The 17,803-nt window shown below is 52.9% G+C and overlaps 1 protein-coding gene across 2 annotated transcripts in view; it reads left to right on the plus strand.

Annotated features, from left to right (window-relative positions):
* Positions 1-17,803, plus strand: part of LOC140731970 (transcription factor ETV7-like) — a 92,566-nt gene that overhangs the window by 71,645 nt on the left and 3,118 nt on the right. For both annotated transcript variants that reach the window (XM_073054008.1, XM_073054009.1), the window contains 2 exons: positions 9,806-10,033; positions 14,998-15,140. In XM_073054008.1, coding sequence (XP_072910109.1) covers positions 9,806-10,033; positions 14,998-15,140 — 371 coding nt within the window. The remainder of the gene's footprint in view (positions 1-9,805; positions 10,034-14,997; positions 15,141-17,803) is intronic.

Here is a 17,803-nt window from a genome sequence, read left to right on the forward strand (position 1 = left end):
TGAGACCAGGTGAGGGGGAAGGTGCGGAATAATGTGAGAAGCTGGCAGGTGACAAGTGAGACCAGGTGAGGGGGAAGGTGGGGAATGATGTGGGAAGCTGGGAGGTGACAGGTGAGACCAGGTGTGGGGGAAGGTGGGGAATGATGTGGGAAGCTGGCAGGTGACAGGTGAGACCAGGTGAGGGGGGAAGGTGGGGAATAATATGAGAAGCTGGGAGGTGACAGGTGAGGCCAGGTGAGGGGGAAAGGTAGGGAATGATGTGGGAAGCTGGGAGGTGACAGGTGAGACCAGGTGAGGGGGAAAGGTGGGGAATAATGTGAGAAGCTGGCAGGTGACAGGTGAGACCAGGTGAGGGGGAAGGTGGGGAATGATGTGGGAAGCTGGAAGGTGACAGGTGAGACCAGGTGAGGGGGGAAGGTGGGGAATAATGTGAGAAGCTGGGAGGTGACAGGTGAGACCAGGTGAGGGGGGAAGGTGGGGAATAATGTGAGAAGCTGGCAGGTGACAAGTGAGACCAGGTGAGGGGAAGGTGGGGAATGGTTTGGGAAGCTGGGAGGTGACAGGTGAGAACAGGTGAGGGGGAAGGTGTGGAATGATGTGGGAAGCTGGGAGGTGACAAGTAAGACCAGGTGAGGGGGAAAGGTAGGGAATAATGTGAGAAGCTGGCAGGTGACAGGTGAGACCAGGTGAGGGGGAAGGTGGGGAATGATGTGGGAAGCTGGAAGGTGACAGGTGAGACCAGGTGAGGGGGGAAGGTGGGGAATAATGTGAGAAGCTGGGAGGTGACAGGTGAGACCAGGTGAGGGGGGAAGGTGGGGAATAATGTGAGAAGCTGGCAGGTGACAAGTGAGACCAGGTGAGGGGAAGGTGGGGAATGATGCGGGAAGCTGGGAGGTGACAGGTGAGGGGGAAGGTGGGGAATGATGTGGGAAGCTGGGAGGTGACAGGTGAGGGGGAAGGTGGGGAATAATGTGAGAAGCTGGCAGGTGACAAGTGAGACCAGGTGAGGGGGAAGGTGGGGAATGATGCGGGAAGCTGGGAGGTGACAGGTGAGGGGGAAGGTGGGGAATGATGTGGGAAGCTGGGAGGTGACAGGTGAGGGGGAAGGTGGGGAATGATGTGAGAAGCTGGGAGGTGACAGGTGAGACCAGGTGAGGGGGAAGGTGGGGAATGATGTGGGAAGCTGGGAGGTGACAGGTGAGACCAGGTGAGGGGGAAGGTGTGGACTGATGTGGGAAGCTGGGAGTTGACAGGTGAGACCAGGTGAGGGGGGAAGGTGGGGAATAATGTGAGAAGCTGGGAGGTGACAGGTGAGACCAGGTGAGGGGGAAGGTGGGGAATGATGTGGGAAGCTGGGAAGTGACAGGTGAGACCAGGTGAGGGGGAAGGTGTGGAATGATGTGGGAAGCTGGGAGGTAACAGGTGAGACCAGGTGAGGGGGAAGGTGGGGAATGATGTGGGAAGCTGGGAGGTGACAGGTGAGACCAGGTGAGGGGGGAAGGTGGGGAATAATGTGAGAAGCTGGGAGGTGCCAGGTGAGACCAGGTGAGGAGGGAAGGTGGGGAATAATGTAAGAAGCTGGCAGGTGACAAGTGAGACCAGGTGAGGGGGGAAGGTGGGGAATAATGTGAGAAGCTGGGAGGTGACAGGTGAGAACAGGTGAGGGGGAAGGTGTGGAATGATGTGGGAAGCTGGGAGGTGACAAGTGAGACCAGGTGAGGGGGGAAGGTGGGGAATGATGTGGGAAGCTGGGAGGTGACAGGTGAGACCAGGTGAGGGGGAAGGTGGGGAATGATGTGGGAAGCTGGGAGGTGACAGGTGAGACCAGGTGAGGGGGAAGGTGTGGAATGATGTGGGAAGGTGGGAGGTGACAAGTGAGACCAGGTGAGGTGGAAGGTGGGGAATGATGTGGGAAACTGGGAGGTGACAGGTGAGACCAGGTGAGGGGGAAGGTGGGGAATGATGTGGGAAGCTGGGATGTGACAGGTGAGATCAGGTGTGGGGGAAGGTGGGGAATGATGTGGGAAGCTGGGAGGTGACAGGTGAGACCAGGTGAGGGGGAAGGTGGGGAATGATGTGGGAAGCTGGGAGGTGACAGGTGAGACCAGGTGAGGGGGGAAGGTGGGGAATGATGTGGGAAGCTGGGAGGTGACAGTTGAGACCAGGTGAGGGGGGAAGGTGGGGAATAATGTGAGAAGCTGGGAAGTGACAGATGAGGCCAGGTGAGGGGGAAAGGTAGGGAATGATGTGGGAAGCTGGGAGGTGACAGGTGAGACCAGGTGAGGGGGAAAAGTGGGGAATAATGTGAGAAGCTGGCAGGTGACAGGTGAGACCAGGTGAGGGGGAAGGTGGGGAATGATGTGGGAAGCTGGGAGGTGACAGGTGAGACCAGGTGAGGGGGGAAGGTGGGGAATGATGTGAGAAGCTGGCAGGTGACAGGTGAAACCAGGTGAGGGGGGAAGGTGGGGAATGATGTGGGAAGCTGGGAGGTGACAGTTGAGACCAGGTGAGGGGGGAAGGTGGGGAATGATGTGAGAAGCTGGGAGGTGACAGGTGAGACCAGGTGAGGGGGAAGGTGGGGAATGATGTGGGAAGCTGGGAGGTGACAGGTGAGACCAGGTGAGGGGGAAGGTGGGGAATAATGTGAGAAGCTGGCAGGTGACAAGTGAGACCAGGTGAGGGGGAAGGTGCGGAATAATGTGAGAAGCTGGCAGGTGACAAGTGAGACCAGGTGAGGGGGAAGGTGGGGAATGATGTGGGAAGCTGGGAGGTGACAGGTGAGACCAGGTGTGGGGGAAGGTGGGGAATGATGTGGGAAGCTGGCAGGTGACAGGTGAGACCAGGTGAGGGGGGAAGGTGGGGAATAATATGAGAAGCTGGGAGGTGACAGGTGAGGCCAGGTGAGGGGGAAAGGTAGGGAATGATGTGGGAAGCTGGGAGGTGACAGGTGAGACCAGGTGAGGGGGAAAGGTGGGGAATAATGTGAGAAGCTGGCAGGTGACAGGTGAGACCAGGTGAGGGGGAAGGTGGGGAATGATGTGGGAAGCTGGAAGGTGACAGGTGAGACCAGGTGAGGGGGGAAGGTGGGGAATAATGTGAGAAGCTGGGAGGTGACAGGTGAGACCAGGTGAGGGGGGAAGGTGGGGAATAATGTGAGAAGCTGGCAGGTGACAAGTGAGACCAGGTGAGGGGAAGGTGGGGAATGGTTTGGGAAGCTGGGAGGTGACAGGTGAGAACAGGTGAGGGGGAAGGTGTGGAATGATGTGGGAAGCTGGGAGGTGACAAGTAAGACCAGGTGAGGGGGGAAGGTGGGGAATGATGTGGGAAGCTGGGAGGTGACAGGTGAGACCAGGTGAGGGGGAAGGTGGGGAATGATGTGGGAAGCTGGGAGGTGACAGGTGAGACCAGGTGAGGGGGAAGGTGTGGAATGATGTGGGAAGGTGGGAGGTGACAAGTGAGACCAGGTGAGGTGGAAGGTGGGGAATGATGTGGGAAACTGGGAGGTGACAGGTGAGACCAGGTGAGGGGGAAGGTGGGGAATGATGTGGGAAGCTGGGATGTGACAGGTGAGATCAGGTGTGGGGGAAGGTGGGGAATGATGTGGGAAGCTGGGAGGTGACAGGTGAGACCAGGTGAGGGGGAAGGTGGGGAATGATGTGGGAAGCTGGGAGGTGACAGGTGAGACCAGGTGAGGGGGGAAGGTGGGGAATGATGTGGGAAACTGGGAGGTGACAGTTGAGACCAGGTGAGGGGGGAAGGTGGGGAATAATGTGAGAAGCTGGGAAGTGACAGATGAGGCCAGGTGAGGGGGAAAGGTAGGGAATGATGTGGGAAGCTGGGAGGTGACAGGTGAGACCAGGTGAGGGGGAAAAGTGGGGAATAATGTGAGAAGCTGGCAGGTGACAGGTGAGACCAGGTGAGGGGGAAGGTGGGGAATGATGTGGGAAGCTGGGAGGTGACAGGTGAGACCAGGTGAGGGGGGAAGGTGGGGAATGATGTGAGAAGCTGGCAGGTGACAGGTGAAACCAGGTGAGGGGGGAAGGTGGGGAATGATGTGGGAAGCTGGGAGGTGACGGTTGAGACCAGGTGAGGGGGGAAGGTGGGGAATGATGTGAGAAGCTGGGAGGTGACAGGTGAGACCAGGTGAGGGGGAAGGTGGGGAATAATGTGAGAAGCTGGCAGGTGACAAGTGAGACCAGGTGAGGGGGAAGGTGGGGAATAATGTGAGAAGCTGGCAGGTGACAAGTGAGACCAGGTGAGGGGGAAGGTGGGGAATGATGTGGGAAGCTGGGAGGTGACAGGTGAGGGGGAAGGTGGGGAATGATGTGGGAAGCTGGGAGGTGACAGGTGAGACCAGGTGAGGGGGGAAGGTGGGGAATGATGTGGGAAGCTGGGAGGTGACAGTTGAGACCAGGTGAGGGGGGAAGGTGGGGAATAATGTGAGAAGCTGGGACGTGACAGATGAGGCCAGGTGAGGGGGAAAGGTAGGGAATGATGTGGGAAGCTGGGAGGTGACAGGTGAGACCAGGTGAGGGGGAAAAGTGGGGAATAATGTGAGAAGCTGGCAGGTGACAGGTGAGACCAGGTGAGGGGGAAGGTGGGGAATGATGTGGGAAGCTGGGAGGTGACAGGTGAGACCAGGTGAGGGGGGAAGTTGGGGAATGATGTGAGAAGCTGGCAGGTGACAGGTGAAACCAGGTGAGGGGGGAAGGTGGGGAATGATGTGAGAAGCTGGGAGGTGACAGGTGAGACCAGGTGAGGGGGAAGGTGGGGAATAATGTGAGAAGCTGGCAGGTGACAAGTGAGACCAGGTGAGGGGGAAGGTGGGGAATAATGTGAGAAGCTGGCAGGTGACAAGTGAGACCAGGTGAGGGGGAAGGTGGGGAATGATGTGGGAAGCTGGGAGGTGACAGGTGAGACCAGGTGTGGGGGAAGGTGGGGAATGATGTGGGAAGCTGGGAGGTGACAAGTGAGACCAGGTGAGGGGGAAGGTGGGGAATGATGTGGGAAGCTGGCAGGTGACAGGTGAGACCAGGTGAGGGGGGAAGGTGGGGAATAATGTGAGAAGCTGGGAGGTGACAGGTGAGGCCAGGTGAGGGGGAAAGGTAGGGAATGATGTGGGAAGCTGGGAGGTGACAGGTGAGACCAGGTGAGGGGGAAAGGTGGGGAATAATGTGAGAAGCTGGCAGGTGACAGGTGAGACCAGGTGAGGGGGAAGGTGGGAATGATGTGGGAAGCTGGAAGGTGACAGGTGAGACCAGGTGAGGGGGGAAGGTGGGGAATAATGTGAGAAGCTGGGAGGTGACAGGTGAGACCAGGTGAGGGGGGAAGGTGGGGAATAATGTGAGAAGCTGGCAGGTGACAAGTGAGACCAGGTGAGGGGAAGGTGGGGAATGGTTTGGGAAGCTGGGAGGTGACAGGTGAGAACAGGTGAGGGGGAAGGTGTGGAATGATGTGGGAAGCTGGGAGGTGACAAGTGAGACCAGGTGAGGGGGGAAGGTGGGGAATGATGTGGGAAGCTGGGAGGTGACAGGTGAGACCAGGTGAGGGGGAAGGTGGGGAATGATGTGGGAAGCTGGGAGGTGACAGGTGAGACCAGGTGAGGGGGAAGGTGTGGAATGATGTGGGAAGGTGGGAGGTGACAAGTGAGACCAGGTGAGGTGGAAGGTGGGGAATGATGTGGGAAACTGGGAGGTGACAGGTGAGACCAGGTGAGGGGGAAGGTGGGGAATGATGTGGGAAGCTGGGATGTGACAGGTGAGATCAGGTGTGGGGGAAGGTGGGGAATGATGTGGGAAGCTGGGAGGTGACAGGTGAGACCAGGTGAGGGGGAAGGTGGGGAATGATGTGGGAAGCTGGGAGGTGACAGGTGAGACCAGGTGAGGGGGAAGGTGTGGAATGATGTGGGAAGGTGGGAGGTGACAAGTGAGACCAGGTGAGGTGGAAGGTGGGGAATGATGTGGGAAACTGGGAGGTGACAGGTGAGACCAGGTGAGGGGGAAGGTGGGGAATGATGTGGGAAGCTGGGATGTGACAGGTGAGATCAGGTGTGGGGGAAGGTGGGGAATGATGTGGGAAGCTGGGAGGTGACAGGTGAGACCAGGTGAGGGGGAAGGTGGGGAATGATGTGGGAAGCTGGGAGGTGACAGGTGAGACCAGGTGAGGGGGGAAGGTGGGGAATGATGTGGGAAGCTGGGAGGTGACAGTTGAGACCAGGTGAGGGGGGAAGGTGGGGAATAATGTGAGAAGCTGGGAAGTGACAGATGAGGCCAGGTGAGGGGGAAAGGTAGGGAATGATGTGGGAAGCTGGGAGGTGACAGGTGAGACCAGGTGAGGGGGAAAAGTGGGGAATAATGTGAGAAGCTGGCAGGTGACAGGTGAGACCAGGTGAGGGGGAAGGTGGGGAATGATGTGGGAAGCTGGGAGGTGACAGGTGAGACCAGGTGAGGGGGGAAGGTGGGGAATGATGTGAGAAGCTGGCAGGTGACAGGTGAAAACAGGTGAGGGGGGAAGGTGGGGAATGATGTGGGAAGCTGGGAGCTGACAGTTGAGACCAGTTGAGGGGGGAAGGTGGGGAATGATGTGAGAAGCTGGCAGGTGACAAGTGAGACCAGGTGAGGGGGAAGGTGGGGAATAATGTGAGAAGCTGGCAGGTGACAAGTGAGACCAGGTGAGGGGGAAGGTGGGGAATGATGTGAGAAGCTGGCAGGTGACAAGTGAGACCAGGTGAGGGGGAAGGTGGGGAATGATGTGGGAAGCTGGGAGGTGACAGGTGAGGGGGAAGGTGGGGAATGATGTGGGAAGCTGGGAGGTGACAGGTGAGACCAGGTGAGGGGGAAGGTGGGGAATGATGTGGGAAGCTGGGAGTTGACAGATGAGACCAGGTGAGGGGGGAAGGTGGGGAATAATGTGAGAAGCTGGCAGGTGACAGGTGAGACCAGGTGAGGGGGGAAGGTGGGGAATAATGTGAGAAGCTGGCAGGTGACAAGTGAGACCAGGTGAGGGGGAAGGTGGGGAATGATTTGGGAAGCTGGGAGGTGACAGGTGAGAACAGGTGAGGGGGAAGGTGTGGAATGATGTGGGAAGCTGGTAGGTGACAAGTTAGACCAGGTGAGGGGGAAGGTGGGGAATGATGTGGGAAGCTGGGAGGTGACAGGTGAGACCAGGTGAGGGGGAAGGTGGGGAATGATGTGGGAAGCTGGCAGGTGACAGGTGTGACCAAGTGAGGGGGAAGGTCGGGAATGATGTGGGAAGCTGGGAGGTGACAGGTGAGACCAGGTGAGGGGGGAAGGTGGGGAATGATGTGGGAAGCTGAGAGGTGACAGATGTGACCAGATGAGGGGGGAAGGTGGTGAATAATGTGAGAAGCTGGGAGGTGACAGGTGAGACCAGGTGAGGGGGAAGGTGGGGAATAATGTGAGAAGCTGGGAGGTGACAGGTGATACCATGTGAGGGGAGAAGGTGGGGAATAATGTGAGATGGCAGGTGACAAGTGAGACCAGGTGAGGGGGAAGGTGGGGAATGATGTGGGAAGCTGGGAGGTGACAGATGAGACCAGGTGAGGGGGAAGTTGGGGAATGATGTGGGAAGCTGGGAGGTGACAAGTGAGACCAGGTGAGGGGGAAGATGGGGAATGATGTGGGAAGCTGGGAGGTGACAGGTGAGACCAGGTGAGGGGGAAGATGGGGAATGATGTGGGAAGCTGGGAGGTGACAAGTGAGACCAGGTGAGGGGGAAGATGGGGAATGATGTGGGAAGCTGGGAGGTGACAAGTGAGACCAGGTGAGGGGGAAGATGGGGAATGATGTGGGAAGCTGGGAGGTGACAGGTGAGACCAGGTGAGGGGGAAGTTGGGGAATGATGTGGGAAGCTGGGAGGTGACAAGTGAGACCAGGTGAGGGGGAAGATGGGGAATGATGTGGGAAGCTGGGAGGTGACAGGTGAGACCAGGTGAGGGGGAAGGTGGGGAATAATGTGAGAAGCTGGGAGGTGACAGTTGAGACCAGGTGAGGGGGGAAGGAGGGGACTAATGTGAGAAGCTGGCAGGTGACAAATGAGACCAGGTGAGGTAGAAGGTGGGGAATGATGTGAGAAGCTGGCAGGTTACAGGTGAGACCAGGTGAGGGGGAAGGTGGGGAATGATGTGAGAAGCTGGCAGGTGACAGGTGAGACCAGGTGAGGGGGAAGGTGGGGAATGATGTGGGAAGCTGGGAGGTGACAGGTGAGACCAGGTGAGGGGGGTAGGTGGGGAATAATGTGGGAAGCTGGGAGGTGACAGGTGAGACCAGGTGAGGGGGAAGGTGTGGAATGATGTGGGAAGCTGGGAGGTGACAAGTGAGACCAGGTGAGGGGGAAGGTGGGGAATGATGTGGGAAGCTGGGAGGTGACAAGTGAGACCAGGTGAGGGGGAAGGTGGGGAATGATGTGGGAAGCTGGGAGGTGACAAGTGAGACCAGGTGAGGGGAAGGTGGGGAATGATGTGGGAAGCTGGGAGGTGACAGGTGTGATCAGGTGAGGGGGGAAGGTGGGGAATGATGTGGGAAGCTGGGAGGTGACAGGTGTGACCAGGTGAGGGGGAAGGTGGGGAATGATGTGGGAAGCTGGGAGGTGATGGGTGGAAAAGGGAAAGTGCAGAAGAAGGACAAATCTATAGGAGAAGAGAGTGGATCATGGGAGAAAGGGAAGGAGGAGGGACACCACAGTTGTTGATAGGCAGGTGAGGAGGAAGGAAGGGATGAGAGGGGAGCCAAAATGAGGAATGGAAAAAAAGAGAGAAGGAGAGGAGGAGCCATTACGAGAATTTAGAGAAATAGATGTTCATGCCATCAGGTAGCAGGCTACATTTTACCGAAAACATCAACTGTTGATTCCCCTCCATTGATGCTGCCTGACCTGCTGAGTTCCTCCAGCATTTTGGGTGTATCCAATGCTAGTTACCTGTGATACTGTTGTAAATGTGACAATAAACGACCCCAACTCTGACTTTGATAAGAGAGAAAGGTGCAGGTGCTCAGGAAAGGTTTAAACCCCTTTTTCAAATAAACAATATACACTCTGTGGCCACTTTATTAGGTACATCTGTACATCTGCTCGTTAATGCAAGTTTCTAATCAGCCAATCATGTGGCAGAAACTCAATGCATAAAAGCATACAGATATGGTCAAGAGGTTCAGTTGTTGTTCAGACCAAACGTCAGAGTGCAGCAGAAACATGATCCAAGTGACTTTGATTGTGAAATGGTGCCAGATGGGGTGGTTTGAGTATCTTGGAAACTGATGATCACCTAGGATTTCACACACAACAGTCTCTAGACTTCACAGAGAATGGTATGAAAAACAAAAGAAAAATCCTGTGGACAGCAGTTCTGTGGATGAAAATGCCTTTTAATGAGAGAGGTCAGAGGTCAGGAGAGGCCTCGAACTCTGGACTTGCTGATGATGGGACCCCAAACATTAGTCCTCAAAATTTGGTCTCACCAATTTGCGAACCAAAGGCATCACTGGACCTCGTTCCTCCTGCCCTCATGGAACTCTGTCTCCAGAAGCTGCCGACAACTCATGGGCCCTCATCCACATCCCACATCTGCATTGATGGTCTTTGACTAGGACTCCAGCCCGGCCTCTTAATTCCCCCATATCCCTGTTCCTAAAGCCTAACCTGACCCCTAACCTGCACTCCTGCCCCTAAACCCATCCCTACAAGCCTGAAAAAGCAATTAAAAAAACAGGTTCGAATGGAGGTCACAGCTTGGCACCATCTTGCGGGGATGAATGTGAATTCTCATTCATTGCCCTTCTCCTTGCAGACTGCAGAGTGCCTCGAATCGTGAATGCAGTGGTGGGCCGGACCCCACTGGGTGCAGTCTTCCCACCAGCCCAGGGCTCTCCCAGCAAGGTGAATGGCGCCAACCCCAACAGGAGTCAGCACTGGGAAGAGCCGCTGAACCTCTCCAGCTGGTCAGAAGGGGTGAGGAATCCCAGGGCGAGCCCACCACCTCCCGCACCTCAAGGAACCGCCGATGGGAAAATCGCAGGTGAGGGCTTCACAAACGGGCAGGGCGGGGTTTGTCGCGGTCACTTAAAGTTGGCAGAGTTGGCCAGGTGGTCGACAGGTTTCCGCCAAAGGAGACACAAGGAAGGTGCATGGTAGAACTGGGAGCAACGGATGATCTGCTGGTCTAATTAAGGGTGTCAAAGCTTACGGGGGGAAGGCAGCAGAGTAGGGTTGAGAGGGGTAATAAATCGGTCCTGTGGAGCAGACACAATGGGCTGAATGGCCTAATTCTGTCCCTGTGTATTATGGTATGATAAGGGGCCTGCATCTCCAAAATTTGTTAAGAGTTACACGAATGGATTGTGCATTTAGGATTTACATCTGCATTGCTGGTAGATTAGTCTTACGCTGGAGGAACTTGGTCGTTTTCCACCCGAGGCGTTGGCAGTTCCTTCCCCCCCACGGATGCTGCTTGACCTGCTGAATTCCTCCAGCAGGTTAAAGTCATCAAGCCTGACAGTCCAGAGGCCCTTTGGCCAATCTAATCTATGCCAGTCTGATCTTCTGCCTAGTCCCATCGACCCTAGCCCACCATACCCCTCCCATCCATGTACCTATCCACATGTTAAAATCAACCCTGTCACCAGCACTTGCGCTGGCAGCTCGTTCCACACTCTCACCACCCTCTGAGCGAAGAAGCCACCCCCCGATCCCCTCAAATATTTCACCTTTCACCCTTAACCTAAGACCTGTAGTTGTAGCCCCAGCCAACCTGAGAGGACGAAGCCCACCTGTTGCTACTACTGTTGAACAAGAGACGTTGGCATTCCATTAAAGAACGGCCCATTAAGTGGGGGAAGCTCCCAGGTTCAACTTTGTTATCTGGTGTTAATCAGGGTGATGCACAAAGCTGCCAGTTAAACTTGGGTTTTTTTCAGTACGGTCTCAGGAAGGTCCTCTTGAGAAACCAGATATGTTCCTCGTTCAGCTTGCCAGTTCAGTCACGGGGAGTTAGCATTCTTTCCCTGGATAATACCTCAACTCTGTGTCCAAAGACCAGGGTTTGTGTGTTCACCTGTAGACTGGCACATAAACTAACAGACTCTTCCACGTGGTGCTGAAAGGGTGCCACATCGTCACAGATCATGTCCGTTAAACCAAGGCCCTGAGATTCACCGAGCAACATGCACAAATTGCTGAGGACTCAGCAGGTCAGGCAGCATCGATGGAGAGGGATAAACAGTGGACTGAGACCCTTCATCAGGACTGGAAAAGAAGGGCAGAAACCAGAATAAGAAGGTGGTGGAGAGGGGGAGGAGTATAAGCTGGCAGGGGTAAGTGTGAGGGGGATCAGTGGGGAGGGGTAAGTGTGAGGGGGATCAGTGGAGGGGGTAAGTATGAGAAGGGGATCAGTGGGGAGGGGTAAGTGTGAGGGGGATCAGTGGGGAGGGGTAAGTATGAGAAGGGGATCAGTGGGGAGGGGTAAGTGTGAGGAGGTGATCAGTGGAGGGGGTAAGTATGAGAAGGGGATCAGTGGGGAGGGGTAAGTGTGAGGGGGATCAGTGGAGGGGGTAAGTATGAGAAGGGGATCAGTGGGGAGGGGTAAGTGTGAGGAGGTGATCAGTGGAGGGGGTAAGTATGAGAAGGGGATCAGTGGGGAGGGGTAAGTGTGAGGGGGATCAGTGGAGGGGGTAAGTATGAGAAGGGGATCAGTGGGGAGGGGTAAGTGTGAGGGGGATCAGTGGAGGGGGTAATTATGAGAAGGGGATCAGTGGGGAGGGGTAAGTGTGAGGGGGATCAGTGGAGGGGGTAAGTATGAGAAGGGGATCAGTGGGGAGGGGTAAGTGTGAGGGGGATCAGTGGAGGGGGTAAGTATGAGAAGGGGATCAGTGGGGAGGGGTAAGTGTGAGGGGGATCAGTGGAGGGGGTAAGTATGAGAAGGGGATCAGTGGGGAGGGGTAAGTGTGAGGGGGATCAGTGGAGGGGGTAAGTATGAGAAGGGGATCAGTGGGGAGGGGTAAGTGTGAGGGGGATCAGTGGAGGGGGTAAGTATGAGAAGGGGATCAGTGGGGAGGGGTAAGTGTGAGGATGGGATCAGTGCGGAAGGATGAGTGGACAAGGGATCAGTTTTATTCTTTCCTCATTCTTTGAAGAATTGCAGGTGACATGTCCTGACATCTCACCTACTGGTTTCTTCCGGCCTCATGAGTAACACCCATTCAGTTGCTTCCTCATCACCTTATTATGGGTGCCCCTGTATTGTGTAAAAACCAGTTGTAACACTTCCCCTTCACTCTGGAATGCCACACTGATAAGAATCCTGAGATCATGGACTGTAATATACAGTATAATGCATGATTGTTGTTCCAGTGTTAAAGCAGAATTTAGCTGCAGCTGTTACAAATTTTGTGTGATTCTCAAACTATCTACCATTTCCTGTGTTAACCACAGCTCTTTCCCTTGTCCCCCTCTTTTTGTTTTCCTCGATTCTGGTGGCCCTCTCATCCCTTCTCAGAAACATAGAAAACCTACAGCACAATACAGGCCCTTCGGCCCACAAAGTTGTGCCGAACATGTCCTTATCTTAGAAATTACTAGACTTACACATAGCCCTCTATTTTTCTAAGTTCCATGTACCTATCCAAAAGTCTCTTAAAAGACCCTATCGTACCCACCTCCACCATTGTTGCCGGCAGCCCATTCCATGCACTCACCACTCTCTGAGTTAAAAACTTACCCCTGACATCTCCTCTGTACCTACTCCCCAGCACCTTAAACCTGTGTCCTCTTGTGGCAACCATTTCAGTCCGGGGAAAAAGCCTCTGACTATCCACACGATCAATGACTCTCATCATCTTATACACCTCTATCGGATCACCTCTCATCCTCCGTCGCTGCAAGCAGAAAAGGCCAAGTTTACTCAGCAAACACGAGGAAATCTGCAGATGCTGGAAATTCAAACAACACACACAAAATGCTGGTGGAACACAGCAGGCCAGGATGCTGCCTGGCCTGCTGTGTTCCACCAGCATTTTGTGTGTGTTGTTGGCCAAGTTTACTCAACTTGTTTTCATAAGGCATGCTCCCCAATCCAGGCAACATCCTTGTAAATCTTCTCTGCACCCTTTCTATGGTTTCCACATCCTTTCTGTAGTGAGGCGACCAGAACTGAGCACAGTACTCCAAGTGGGGTCTGACCAGGGTCCTTTATAGCTGCAATGTTACCTCTTAGCTCCTAAATTCAATTCCATGATTGATTAAGGCCAATACACCGTATGCCTTCTTAACCACAGAGTCAACCTGCGTAGCTGCTTTGAGCGTCCTATAGACTCGGACCCCAAGATCCCTCTGATCCTCCACATTGCCAAGAGTCTTACCATTAATACTATATTCTGCCATCATATTTGACCTACCAAAATGAACCACCTCACACTTATCTGGGTTGAATTCCATCTGCCAATTCTCAGCCCAGTTTTTCATCCTGTCAATGTCCTGCTGTTACGTCTAACAGCCCTCCACACTATCCACAACACCTCCAACCTTTGTGTCATCAGTAAATTTACTATCCCATCCCTCTACTTCCTCATCCAGGACATTTATAAAAATCACGAAGAGTAGGGGGTCCCAGAACAGATCCCTGAGGCACACCACTGGTCACCGATCTCCATGCAGAATATGACCCATCTACAACCACTCTTTGCCTTCTGTGGGCAAGCCAGTTCTAGATCCACAAAGCAAGGTCCCCTTGGATCCCATGCCTCCTTACTTTCTCTATAAGCCTTACATGGGGTACCTTATCAAATGCCTGCTGAAATCCATATACACTACACCCCTTCCCCTGCCCTCGTGACCTGCCATCATCTCTCTCTAGTTCCTCTCCTGCTTCCCATAGTCCACTCTCCTCTCCTATCAGATTCCTTCTTCACCAGCCCTTTACCTTTTTCCACCTATCACCTCCCAGCTTCTCATTTCATCGCCCTTCCCAGATCCACCCACCTTCCCCCTCATGAGGTCTCACCTACCACCTGCCAGCTCGTACTCCTCCCCTCTTCCCCCACCTTCTTATTCTGGCTTCTTCCCCCTTCTTTTCCAGTCCTGATGAAGGGTCTCAGCCCAAAATGTCAACTGTTTATTCATTTCCATAGATGCCACCTGACCTGCTGAGATCCTCCAGCATTTTGTGTGTGTTGCTCTAGCTTTCAGTATCCCTTGTATCTATAATTTCCTTGTCTTTCTTCTCCCAGTTCCTCCCTGTGACTTACACATTTCAATTTATGTTTCCTTTCGTTTTCTTTTATGTAATGGGAACACAATTCTCCCGTGCCAGCAGCACAGATATGAACTGACACACTCTGAATTTGAGGCAAGTTAGTAACGACAACCAACTCCACTGACCCCAAACCACTCCTTGGTAAATGCCTGAGGCTGAAACAGATTGTTCAGGACCTTGGGGTCATATTTAACCCTAAGATGATCTTCTGAGTACACAATTGCATTCATTGTTCTCCAAATTTTCTGTATCTGCCCCATACTTTTTGTGTAATTCAATGTCAAATCCATTTCCAACAATCCTTCAGAATGCCCTGAGATATCTTTTTGCATTAAGGTGCTATACAAATGCATAGACAGCTTCCTAAATGCAATGTTTCAAAGCAATGAGGAGCAGGTGAAAATCCTCACATCCATCCAGCCAATCGGCAGTCCCAGCCACACTGAACCATCACAGTCTGACCTGGGAGAGTCCTCTCTGTCTCACTGTGTGCATGTTGTAATATGTTCACATGTGAATCCTCGTGTGTGTGTGTGTGTGTGTGTGTGTGTGTGTCTATATATATACACAGGAGAGTTAATATAAAAAAAGCCCTTGAATTTCAAAAGATCTCCTGTTTTTAATTGCCCGTCACAATGAGCTGGAATAACAATGAAGTTTGAGGGAAGAGGGAGCCGGGAGGAAGGAATGCCTAGAGCTGGGGCCAATTCTTAACGGAAGTTATTCTTATGCAGACTGCAGGCTGCTCTGGGATTATGTCTATCAGCTTCTCTCCGACAGTCGATACCAAACCTACATCCGGTGGGAAGACAAGGAGTCAAAGGTTTTCCGTGTGGTGGACCCGAACGGTCTGGCAAGCCTTTGGGGGAATCACAAGGTGAGTGGGCTGAAGACTTTGGACTGTCACTTTTCAAAAACACCTTTCAACTAAGATTTCAAAACAATGTGCGACACAGAGTCAGGTCTTTTGGTCAGCTAGTCTGTGCTGATCACAGTGCCCATGCAGCTCGTCCCAATCTCCCGTGTTTGGACCACACTCCTCTAATTGCTGCCCCTCCATGTATCAAATGCCTCTAAATGATACAACGGTACCTGCCTCAACCATTTCCTCTGGCGCATTGTTTCATATACCCACCAACCTCTGGGTGAAAAAGTTGCCTTTTAAACCTTTCCCCTCTCACCCTAACCCTATATCCCTAGTTTTGGACTCCCATACGCTGAGGAAAAAGCTGTTACTGTCCACCTTACCTGTGCTTTTTAGACATTTCTATAATGTCACCTCTCATTCTCGTATGATCCATGGAATAAAGACCCAGCCTGATCAACCTGTCTCTGCAACTCAGACCCTCTAGTCCTGGCAACATCTCCGTAAACCTTCCTACACTCTTTCTAGTTCACCCACATCTTTGCTATTTCAGGGTGCCCAAAACTGTAGACGGTACTCCAAGTGCAGCCTCACCAATGACTCATACAACTACGGTATAAGACCATAGAACATAGGAACAGAAAGTAGGCCACTCAGCTTGTCAAGTCTGTTCTGCCATTCCATTTTGGCTGATTTATCATCCCACTCAACCCCATTCTCCTGTCGTGTCCCCATAGCCTTTGATACCCTGACTAGTCAAGAACCTATCAACCTCCACTTTCAATACACCCAATGACTTGGCCTCCACAGCCGCCTGTGATAATGAATCCCACAGATTCACCTCCCTCTGGCTAAAGAAATTCCTCCTCATCTCTGTTCTGCATGGACATCCTTAAATTCTAAGGCTGTGCCCTCTGGTCCTAGACTCCCCACCATAGGAAGCATTTCTACTCTATCTAGGCCTTTCAGTATTCGATAGAATTCAATGAGATTGCCCCTCCCCATTCTTCTAAACTCCAGTGAATACAGGCCCAGAGCCATCAAATGCTCCTCACACTATCATGTCCAGACCTCTTTTATGAACCTCCTATGCACCCTCTCCGATGCCAGCACATCCTTTCTTCAATATGGAGCAACGTCATCTCACAGCTCTTATACCCAGCGCCCTGACTGATGGCTAGTGTGATGAATGCCTTTCTCACCACCCCATCTACCTGTGACGCTTGTTCTCCTATATGTCCCTCTGTCCATTACACTCCCTAGTGCCCTACCATTCACAAACTATGCTGATTTGCCTTTGCAAAATGCATTGCCCCACACCTCCGTTGAAACCCATTTGCCACTCCTTGGCCCACTTCCCTAACTGATCACGATCCCCCTGTAATCGACAAAAATCTTCTTCACTATGAACAGCCCCTCCTAATTTTGTGTAGTTCCCAAGTTTCCTGATCAAGCCGTGTACATTCATGTTCAGATCATTGAGTATAAATGATGAAGCACACTGACCCCAGTGGCACACCACAAGCCTCCATTCCAGAAACAACCTTCAGGCACCAACCTCTGCTTCTTCCCTCTCAGACAATTTTGAATCTTCTCTCTGGATGCCATGGGACTTAACCTTCCAGGTCAGCCTACCGTGTGGGACCTTCTCAAAGGTCTTGCTGAAGACTAAATAGACACCATCCACCGCCCTACCCTCAACTACCTTTTTGGTTGCCTCTTCAAATAACTCTGAGGGGGTCTATCAAGCTGGACTCCCCATGTACGAAGGCATGTTGACTCCTCCTAATCAGACTCTAGCCAAATTCTGGTAGATCCACTGAGGCTGGAAGAGACTAGAACTAGAGGTCATAGGTTAAGGGTGAAATGTGAAATATTTAAGGGGAAGATGAGGGGGCTCTTCTTCATTCAGTGGGTGGTGGGAGTGTGGAATGAGCTGCCAATGGATGTGGGTTCGATTTCAACATTTAACAGAAATTTGGATAAACACATGGATGGGGGAGGTGTATGGCCCAGCTGCAGGTCAGTGGGACCAGGCAGCTGGGATTAGGTGCACCGAAGGGCCTGGTTCTGTACTGTACTCTTCTATAACTCTAGATCCTGAAACTGAGGACTTCCTCCAATGATCTCCCCATCGCTGATGTCAGTCTGACCTGTCGTTCCCTGCCCTGACCTGGCTACATTTCAAATGACAGAACAGTCAGCCAGTCAGCCATTGCATTTGCCCAGTAGTACTAGACCCAGTGTGTCTGGGAGGGAGCCTGACCAACAGAGCTAATCTGCATTTCATTTCCAACTAAACACCTCAGTTTTGTGGACTTTGATATCGTCACAGAACCAAACAAAAACCATCAATTTCATACTTTTAGATGAGGTGAAATGTCGAAGGGGAAGCGTGAAGTGATGCTTTTGGAAGGTCGAATTTGAAGGAAGAATGCAGGGTTAATAAGAGGGGTCTTAGTGTGGAAGATCAGAGGGATCTTGGAGGACTACATCCATAGATCCCTCAAAGTTGCTACACAAGTTGATTGGGTGGTTTAAAAGTTATGGTGTGTTGGCCTTCATTCATCAGGGGATTGAGTTCAAGAGCTGCAAGTTACTGTTGCAGCTCTATAGATGTCTGCTTAGACCACACTTGGAGAATTGTGTTCAGTTCTGGTTGCGGAGATTTACCG

This window comes from Hemitrygon akajei, chromosome 8 (assembly GCF_048418815.1).
Source record: "Hemitrygon akajei chromosome 8, sHemAka1.3, whole genome shotgun sequence".
Classification (NCBI taxonomy): Eukaryota; Metazoa; Chordata; class Chondrichthyes; order Myliobatiformes; family Dasyatidae; genus Hemitrygon; species Hemitrygon akajei.